The 10,425-nt window shown below is 44.2% G+C and overlaps 1 protein-coding gene across 8 annotated transcripts in view; it reads left to right on the top strand.

The window, feature by feature from the left end:
- Positions 1-4,108: 4,108 nt before the first annotated feature.
- FRMD5 (FERM domain containing 5) overlaps positions 4,109-10,425 on the top strand; it is a 331,205-nt gene continuing 324,888 nt past the window's right edge. For 4 of the 8 annotated variants that reach the window (XM_063794898.1, XM_063794897.1, XM_063794899.1 and 1 more), the window contains exon 1: positions 4,139-4,476. In XM_063794898.1, the coding sequence (XP_063650968.1) occupies positions 4,375-4,476 (102 nt within the window). In that variant the 5' untranslated portion in view covers positions 4,139-4,374. Of the gene's footprint in view, positions 4,477-10,425 lie in introns of all 8 variants that reach the window. The other 4 variants (XM_063794901.1, XM_063794900.1, XM_063794902.1 and 1 more) reach the window with 2 other exon arrangements.

The raw sequence follows: 10,425 nt of genomic DNA, 5'->3' as shown, positions 1-10,425 counted from the left end.
GTGATTGGGAGTAAACGCCTAAGACGTAGTCAGGGGAACTCTTGCTGGAGAGGGGAAGCTATCTTCAGCCACATGAACCAGAATGGAAGCCTGACAGTAAGGCCAGGCCTGTATCTAATCCACAGTCCATGAGGCTTTGAAAGTAGCTATGTCATACTTCCAAGTTACACTTCAGATTATTCTTTTTTTCCTAAATATTGTTAGGAGTTAGAGCTTGGTCTTAGCTGTGTTGGGGGAAACTTTGATGGGAAGGGCCTGTGTTTGTCATGTCTTGGTGAAGAGAGGGCAGTACTCCTTCCTGCCAAAATCTAAAGAAATGGTGAAGGTTGCATTGGCTAAAGAGAGAAACCAGTGTCCCAGAACAGCAGGGTATAGAATATCTGAAGCAGAGACATGAAATGCTTTGTTTAGTTTTTTCAGGCATACGCGGGGGATAGTACCTCCCCTGGGGACTCCCTCGTAGTAGAGAAGGAAAAGAAATTCAAAAGACGGCTGATATTCTGATAATTTGGAAGGTGGGGGTTCAGAGCCATTATAATTTGGATTCTTATTTTTAAATGTGGCCTCCTTTATACTTAAAGACACATGAAAGCTATGGCACGCTGGTTCTCAAGGGCAAATAAGGCCTTTTATTAAATAAGCCCTTTCCATTCTGGGCATCCTGGTTAATAGATTTGAGGAAAACAAAGATAAACAAAATATTTCTGTTTGGTTTTACTTTTTATTTTATTTGGAGACAAGGTCTTGCTCTGTTGTCCAGGCTGGAGTGCAGTGGTGCAGTCATAGCTCCTGGGCTCAATTGATTCTTCTGCCCAGTCTCCCAAAATTCAGTTTGGTTTTATATGAGCCCTTCCTTTCTAGTTCTCCTTATGCTTCTTCTCATGAGCTTTGTTGTGGAGGCATACATCTAGATTCTTGCTTTTCTTCCATTATTTTTTCATTCTCTGTATTCCTCACAAAGTGTTTTGTATCAGAGAAGAAGGGAGAGTTTGAAGTTCTCTCTGGATATTACACCTAAGCATGAATGAATATCTAACTGGTCTTTCAGTGAGGTGAGCATCTAAGCAGATGTGATTTTTTAAATTACTTTTTTCTTTTTTTGAGACAGGATCTGGCTCTGTTGCCCAGGCTGGAGTGCAGTGGTGTGATCTTGGCTCACAGCAACCTTCCCCTCCCCCTAGGCTCAAGCAATCCTCCCACCTCAGCCTCCCCAGCAGCTGGGACTACAGGTGTGTGCCACCACACCCAGCTAATCTTTGTATTATTATTATTATTGTAGCTATGGGGTTTCACCATGTTGCCTAGGTGGGTCTTGAAATCCTGAGCTCAAGCGATCTGCCTGCCTTGGCTTCCCAAATGTTGGGATTATAGGCATGAGCCACTGCACCCAGCCTCAGACATGATTTTCTCAGACTGAGCAAGGATGCTACTTAACACATTGACATAGGAAATACAGTCTCACCTCTGTTGATTGCAACTATGGCCACACTTCGAAAAAAGACTGCATTCAGTTCCTTAGAGCTTTTCTGGATTCATAGTGCTTTGCCTTTTCATTCTAACAGCTTCTTATTTGGATAACCTGTTAAAAACACTTTCCTACCATCACACTAATGGACTTCCTCTAGCTTGGACATTTTTTCTTGCTCTTGTTGATTCTATAACAAACAGTAACTTTTGCCTTCAACAAAAGCTCTTTCAGTTTGAATTTTTTTCCCTTTCTTTTTTTTTTTTTTTTTGAGATGGAGTCTCGCTGTCTCCCAGGCTGGAGTGCAGTGGCCCAATCTCAGCTCACTGCAACCTTCGCCTCCCAGGTTCAAGCAAATCTCCTGCCTCAGCCTCCTGAGTAGCTGAGACTACAGACACACGCCACCATGCCCGGCTCATTTTTGTATTTTCAGTAGAGACAGGGTTTCACCATGATGGCCAGGCTGGTCTTGAACTCCTGACCTCGTGATCCACCCACCTCGGCCTCCTAAAGTACTGGGATTACAGGTGTGAGCCACCCCACCCAGCCTGAAATATTTCATTATCTTCTTACAGCTACATAACAAAGCTGAGCTTTGTAGAATATCACTTTGGCATATTAATAATTTTACTTGTCTCCAAGATCTTCCTGAAATTTTGAGTTTCTTCACAGGTCTTCTTCCTCTGGGATTTAAGTGCTGTAGAATACCTGTCAATTCCATTTACTTCAGTTCATCAATTTTTTTTTTTTTTAGACCGAGTCTTGCTCTGTTGCCCAGGCTGGAGTGCACTGGCACAATCTCAGCTCACTGCAATCTCTACCTCCCGGGTTCCAGCGATTCTCCTGCCTCAGCCTCCCCAGTAGCTGGGACCATGGGCGCATGCCACCACACCCGGCTAATTTTTGTATTCAGTTCAACACTTATTGAATACCTATTATGTTTCAGGCATCAGACTACCTGCTGAAGCTACAAAGTAGTGGAGCGCACGCCTGGTTTTATGCCTGGAACACTTGACTTACTAGTTCTAGACTCATAACTAACTCCATCCGAATTGCACTGAAAAGAGAATCCTGCTCCTATGGCTATTAAATGCCACAAAGGAGAATGCAACCAATTAAGAGCAGTCCAGGTTACTAAGGTGATAGAAAGAAAAAGGGGGAGGGAGAGGGGGAGGAAGAGATAGAGAGAGAGAGAGAGAGAGAGAGAGAGAGAGAGAGAGAGAATGAATGAGAATGAATCTCCCCATGCAAAAAAAAAAAAAAAAAAATTGGGAAAAATATTGGAATCCAAAGACACTAGGGAAGAAGCATACTTTAAAGGCGGTATAGTTTTCTAGGCTAATGTAGAGTTTCATTTTTGTTACACATTATACCTATAAACAAGAACAGTGCAAATGAAAGTAATAGGAAATTATGCCTATTTCATTATTTTAAATTAATATATTTATTACAGCATTAATGTTCTATGTTGACACGATTATTATTATTTTTTTTTGAGACGGTGGCTTGCTCTTGTCCCCCAGGCTGGAGTGCAATGGCCATGATCTTGGTTCACTGCAACCTCTGCCTCCTGGGTTCAAGCGATTCTCCTGCCTCAGCCTCCCGAGTAGCTGGGATTACAGGTGCGTGCTACCATGCACGGCTAATTTTTTTGTATTTTTAGTAGAGACGGGGATTCACCATGTTGGTCAGGCTGGTTTCGAACTCCTGACATCAGGTGATCCGCCCGCCTCGGCCTCCCAAAGTGCTGGGATTACAGGCGTGAGCCACTGCGCCCGGCCGACATAATTATTTTATAACATTTCCTCACATCAAAAATCTTTGAGGGAGAATATCTCTTATTGAAGTTCTGGTAAAAAACCTTGAAGTCTGTAAATTTGGGGTGACAAAGAGAAGGAGACAATTCTTTGTGATGTATACCTCCTGACATACTATGTTGTTCTATTGAGAAAGTCTGAAGACATAATTTCCAGTTCTAAAAGTGCAAGGAGAAGATTCATTGCTTCCTCTGCTCCCTACCAGCTGAAGCAGCAGTCTCCTTTTGTCTTCTGAAATAAAAAGAAGGAGGCAAAGGGTGTTAGAGTGGAGGGTTTTTTAGGGGATTAAACCCGGGTACTTCAGAACCTCTGAGGTCCCTTTAGCTTTTATTTAAGTAGCTCCTGTTTCCCAAAATAAGAGGGCTGGAGCACAGAGGCCAGACGGGCCAACTTAGGGTACAGCACAAGTCGGGGGCAGTCGCCCTATCTGGAGCGAGAGGTACCCGCATTCTGCAGGTGCAGGGACTGTGATCCAGCACCCTGCCGCCTCCTCGCTCCGGCTCCCAAGAGGGCGGGAACCGCGGTGTTGCAGGGTGCGGGGCTTGGCTTCGGAAACGCAGATCAAGTGTATTTCAGGCGGCAGACATCAATCCAGTTGGGTGCTCACACCTGGCCCGGGGGAGGGGAAACAGCATCCATAGGAACCACGGGGCGGAGAGGAACCCCTCGTTTGGGACGCTAGAGGGCTGCTCCGGCTTGACTAGGTCCGACTGCTTTTCTGTGATTGCTTCTTTATCCCGCCCATCATCCCAGTACTCTATCTCGATTGGCTTTTCGGTCTGCCACTCGGTTCCGCCGCGCTGACCCCCATTGGCCCTCTCCAGTTGAGGCCCCGCCCCGCGAGCTGGGCACGGGCATTGGGGCGCCGAGGAGACAGAGCCCGGCGCTTGATCTGGGCTGGGGGGAGGCGGTGGCGGCTGAGGGAAGGAGGAGGATAAGGAGGAGGAACGAGGCCAGCAGGAGGCAACGGCAGCGACGGGGCCGGGGTGATGGTGCAGGTGCCTGGGGTCGGTGCGGAGCTGCCGGGCTGAGGGACGCCTGGTCCAGGGTCCGCAGCGCCGCCGCGTCGCTCCCGAGCGGGCGGGCGGGAAGATGCTGAGCAGGTTGATGAGCGGCAGCAGCAGGAGCCTGGAGCGCGAGTACAGCTGCACCGTGCGGCTGCTGGACGACAGCGAGTACACCTGCACCATCCAGGTCAGCGCCGCGCCGCCCCGCCCCGCCCGCGGGACCCCCTTGTCCCCCAAGTGTGGTCAACTTGGCCGGCGGCGGCCGCCGCCCAGGGGTCGCCCCAGCCCCAGCGCCGTGCTTTGTCCGTTCCTGGTTGCGGCGGACCGCCCTAGTGCAGGGCGTCTTCTCGGGAGCCCCTGCCGGAGCCCTGGCACCCGGTGTGTCACCGCCGCCGCGGGGCGAGTCTCCGCGTCCCACACCCCTAAGTCCTCCCCTGCTCTCCCTGGGTGAGGGCGCCCCGTCCTGGTTCCTCGAGCCCGCCCGAGTAAGGTGCACCTTTCCGGGGCGCCCGGAGGGAGGCGGGTAGGGCGTTAGGCTCCTAGCCCGGCCGCCCCGTCGGGGGCGCAGGCTTTGGCTCTCTGGCCGGGCAAGGACGTATGGCTGGCTTTTCTTATCTTTCTTGGGTTGGAAGGATAATGGTTTATGTCATAATTCCTCCCCCCCCCCCTTTGTGAGTCAGAGCTTTCAGAAGGTAGAACTGAACGCGCAGCCCATGCGGAGTGGCCTATTGAAGGAAGCCCAGTCCTCTGGGTTTTAGAGATTTAGGCCCCCTCCCGCCTTTCGATCCCCAAATTTTATTGTGTTGGGCGGTTCTAGGGGACGTGAGGTAAAGATTTAGCAACAAGTCCCAGCGATTTGGGGCTTGGAAGTGGCCAGGAAGAATCGGCGACTTACGAAAAACGCCAACAATACGGTAATGCTCAACAGCATTTCTTTCAGAACCTGGTATTTTTGAAGGCATTTTTACAACCTCTTGCTCATGTTCCTTCGCTACTGCTGTGTGCACGTCAGGAGTAGTAGTCTTTCCCGGGAATGCAGTCACAGCCCTCTCTCCTCCCTTATGAAAAAGTCAGAGATTGAAAACATTGACAATGCTCCCGTGTTTAGTTCATCAGCCAGGAGGATCCTGCGCTCATCGCCGGAAGCTGCTCTTTGTGGAGAAGCAAATTGAGCTGGACCCAGAGGGGTCTCACCTGATCCTTTGCCTTTGCAGCAGGAAAACAGAGGAGGAGGCTTCTGGCTCAGATGTGACAGACAAAACTGTCGGCCTGGGTCCTACCCTCAGTGTCTTCTTGCCCCCCGCCTCCTTATTTATTTATTTTTGCTGACAGTGCTCAATCGCGGAAAATAGCGGTGTGTGAGAAAGACACTGGGTAGTGTATGAGAACAGCTGGTCTCTGCTGACTCCGTGCTCAGTTCAGCCTTCTCCTCACTTTCCCTTTTCTCCCTCCCCTCGAAACCAGCTCTGAGCGTAAGTGCTGACTGCTGCCAAAGATCCATGAGGGTAGAGAAAGAGCACAAAATCTCTTTTTAAGGCTACTTAAATACAGACTAAGCAGTCATAAAGATGCTAGCCATCTAGTGAAAGGATTTTTGTAGTTGAATATGATAGAGAGATGCTCTGTATTATTTCCTTGCTGAATGAGTGGAATACTACTTTTTGTTCCTATTGTATCATTGTGCCATGTCCAGTTTTTTTTTTTTGTTTTTTTTGTTTTGTTTTGTTTTGCTGGGGTATGAGAATACATTGAGTTGATATCTTCACCATTTGAGTATATTGTCTAGAGCTTTTTAAAAGTCTTTATCCTTTTGTTTTAAAATTTAAAGCATTTATCCAATAGCATATCAAGGGGAGTGTGAGATTTAGACTTTATAAGTCCTAAGAATACTTTTGGGGTATGTGAAATAATTTCCGAGGCAGGTCATTAACTTTTGCCAAGGTGTAGAATACAAATAAAACACAATTCACATCACCATTTCGCTAGAAATGATTGTTAACCTTGTGGTTTTAAAGTATTGCAATGAGGCAAATAGTTATTTTTTTCCCAGTTAGTGGAACCTTTGAGGTTGCTTGATTGGTATTATAATTGTGGGTAGTTTTTATTACCATTTAGAAAAAGAATATTTTTGAGTTAAATAGGACTTATTGGATTTGTGCTTGCTATATCCTACTATGGCTGTACTTATTTTCCTACTGCTCTCATTTTACATTATTACAATTTAATTTTATAAAATATCTAGGCCACCTAAAAAATTAAGCTTGGTGTAATATGGCCACACTGTAGTAAGTGTCCACTGTCTAGACATGTTAATGATTGTGCATTGTGATTTTTGCATGGAATCTAAAGAACACAGGGATTGTTAAGTATATGTAATGTTGTCATTCTTTGGCATCACTTTTGCGAATTGCTTTTGTTTTTACCCATGTGAGGAAATGTAGCAAAAAGACAGTATCTTATATGAAATTAACATTTTCTGCATGTAGCTTTTTTGAACATTTAGAAGTTGAGCTTTTCTTATAAACTTTTCCCTTCATGCATTTCTGTAGTGAGTGTGTGTGTATATGTGCATGTGCTTATTTGTTAAATACTGGGCATAGGATCTTTTAAATCAGTATGGAAAGGATCTGTGAACTTCTTATTAGGTTAAGCAATATTCCCAACATTTTAGGCATTGTAGCACTGTATATTTTAATTTTTATGGTGATAATTTGAACTCATTTTCCTTAAAGTGTTGTATGCCATATTTTTGTTTAAATAAAGTATCTATTTTAGAATGATTTTACTGCCTTAGCATAATCAGAGACTACTTAGGATATTACAGAATCAGAAATGTATCACTGGGTTGGAGTCATGATAGTTCCATTTGGTAAATTTCAGTTATAGGAAATTCTGTCAAAGTATTTGTCTATCCTTTTGTAATGCAGCATTTATTCCGATCTGGCATTTAGGATGTAATTATTAAGGTAATGAAAATGCCTTATATCTTTTCAATGAAGGTTGCCACAGTTACCAGACTATTCTTTCACTCTTTCTGATATGCAAATGTATTTGTAGACCATGAGAAATGAAAGTATACATAGGAGGGTTGTAGTCTAATTGCTCCCCTGTGAAGAACATTGTTAACAGCTCCCTGCCAGTTTTGAAGGTCATTGCCTCGTAAATGCAGGTCTGGTCTACTCATCTGTTTTTCATTAATCTGTTTCATTTATGGAGATATATATATATATGTATATATATATATTTACCACATTTATCAGCTTACTTTGTTATTTGGAGAAAATAGGGAAAATTAAAAAATGAAAAGATAACTAATATCTTTGAACTCAGTATACTGAAGAAGTCATTTACATGCTTAGGCATGTAATATCCTAAGGAATAGATTTTTATGGTTTTAAGAAATGGGATCTTGCTATGTTGCCTAGGCTGGACTTGAATTCCTGGGCTGAAGTGATTCTCTCGCCTCAGCCTCCCAAGTAGTTGGGACTACAGAAGTGCACCACCATGCCCTGCTTATAAGGAATAGGTTATTTTATTATTATTATTATTATTATTATTTTTGAGGTGGAGTCTCGCTCTGTTGCCCAGGCTGAAGTGCAATGGCGCAATCTAAGCTCACTGCAACCTCTGCCTCCTGGGTTCAAGCGATTCTCCTGCCTCAACCTCCCGAGTAGCTGGTATTACAGGCACCCACCACCATGCCTGGCCAATTTTTGTATTTTTAGTAGAGACGAGGTTTCACCATGTTGGCCAGGATGGTCTCTATCTCTTGACCTCGTGATCCACCCGCCTCGCTTCCCAAAGTGCTGGGATTACAGGCATGAGCCACTGCACCCAGCCAGGAATAGATTTTTAACTATCTTTCAGCTTATAATAGTTTATAAATTATGAGAATATATATTGCAACATTTCTAGTAGAAATATGTGTTGAAAAAATACCTATTTTCAAGTCAGAAATGTTAATCAGTTTTTTGTGATTACTGAAAGGTGAGCTATTCTAGAAATGAATTTGATTTTACTGAGAGACATATTAAAATAACGGATTAAGCAGCCAGGTTAAATTGTGCAATTAAATAAGATACTACCATAAATAGAATGTGTGTGCAGGGGCATTTCCATAGTATAACCAATATTTGGATTTGATTGTGGCTCAACCACTTAGTAGCTGTGGTAGCTAGGGTGAGAGAGGGAGGGAGAGAACAAATGTATTGAGCCCTGTGCTTGCCAGGCACTCTAGAGTTTATAATAGATTAAGAGAAAGCTATAAATCACAAACCCTAAGAATGATCACATCTAGTTCTATGCCTTACATAGTTTTAATTCAATAAATATTTGTTCTAATTTGTTTGTGCTACATGATTGCTATGTTAACTTCACTTCAAATTTTCTTATTCCTGAAAACAATAAACAGTTCTAACAACTGTATGACTCTTTATAGTTTTAATCCATTCCATTACAAACCGTTTTGCTGTGTGACCCCTCTCCCGGGTGAGCAGTATGTTAGTGTGGTATTTATGAGGTCTTTGAGGTATTTATGAAGTCAGTTTCTGCAATTATCCTTTGTTGAATTAGTGGAGTGCCAGTTGGTATAGCTCCTATGACTTTTTGGTTTGTCTTTTAGGATTTCAAAACTTTCAGGTCCCCCTGCCTCCATCTCTGCAAGTTTAGAGGGCTTAGATCAAATGAATACTATGTGATGCAGTACTTCATGGATTGTTAGAGTTCTGCCAGAATTAGGATTTTGAGTGTAGGGATCACCATAGCTACAGAAGTTTCCTTCACACCTTTCCCCTTAGTACCCCATAAAAGAGGAGACAGACCTCCTCACAGCCTCATTTTCTCACCTCTTGCTCCAAGAGGAAGTGGACCATGCTTCCCATCCTGTTTCTGGTTATATCTATTTTAAGTTGAATTCACCTTTGATAGCCTCATCTATAACATCCTGTCTGATTCTGCAGACCCTGTTTCATGGAGTAGCCTACTGTGAGTTGCTCATCTCTCAAATGTGTCTAGTTAGGGCTTGTACTAAAGAAGTGAATATCATGGAGGATTGGCAGCAACCTTATAGCTTCTGTTTCTCACTTCTGTAGTGCCCAGGAAGGACAGTGCTGCTTTCCTGGAGGCCAGGTGATGGTTGTTGCCCCTCTGTTTTCTGGTCTTGACCTTTTGGGGCTTAGGCCAACCACCTCAGTGGTTTTCTTATGCAGCTGGGAAATTTGAAGGGTACTAAAGCATCTCCATTCCCATGTTGCAGGGAGAATGGTGTTTCCCCTAAGACAGCAAATCGCCAATTCATATGTCTATCCTAGCAATTGAAGCAGGTCTTCCATTCCTTTTTAAGACCCTAGACCCTGGTGACCAATAAAACTCTTTGGACTTTTGGCTAGACATGGTGGCTCATGCCTGTAATCCTGGCAATTTGGTAGGCTGAGGTGGCAGGATCACTTGAGATCAGGAGTTTGAGACCAGCCTGGTCAACATGGTAAAACCCCCATCTCTAGTAAAAATACAAAAATTAGCCAGGTGTGTGCTGTTACATGCCTGTAATCCCAGCTGCTCGGGAGGCTGAGGCAGGAGAATTGCTTGAACCCGGGAGGTAGAGCTTTCAGTGAGCCGAGATAGCACCATTGCACTCCAGCCTGGGTGGCAGAGCAAGACTCTGTCCCAAACAAAAAAAACAAACAAAACAAACAAACAAAAAAAGTCTTGACTTTTACAAGCACTTTAAATACAGGTAGAGCCAAAGATAAACCAGGGGGAACAGAGGGTCTAAGTTCACATACTTCCAACCTCCAGTTTCTCCATCAGGCTAAAACTGTCTCAGAGAAATTTAAATTATGGACCTTTTGCCTCCCAAGGTCAACATGTGATCTTCATTATTGTTGTCAACATTTTGACCAAGATAGGCCCCTATATTGGTCTTTCAACAGTTGTAATTGTTGTATTATTTCTAAAGATTGTGTTTTACTTTTGTGGTCTTACCAACTTTCTAGTATCATATCCTAGATTTGGGAGGCAGGAACTTGTAAAGACCCTTAGGTTCAAATTCCCCAGGCTTTTGCCTGCTACCGTTAGACTAAACACAAACTTGTGTGAATCAAGTTCTCTAAAGAGATCCTTCCGTGCCATGCTCATG

This window comes from Pan troglodytes, chromosome 16, assembly GCF_028858775.2.
Source record: "Pan troglodytes isolate AG18354 chromosome 16, NHGRI_mPanTro3-v2.0_pri, whole genome shotgun sequence".
NCBI classification, from domain to species: Eukaryota; Metazoa; Chordata; class Mammalia; order Primates; family Hominidae; genus Pan; species Pan troglodytes.
Note: the sequence above shows the minus strand (reverse complement) of the source record. Positions and strands in the feature narration are given on the sequence as shown.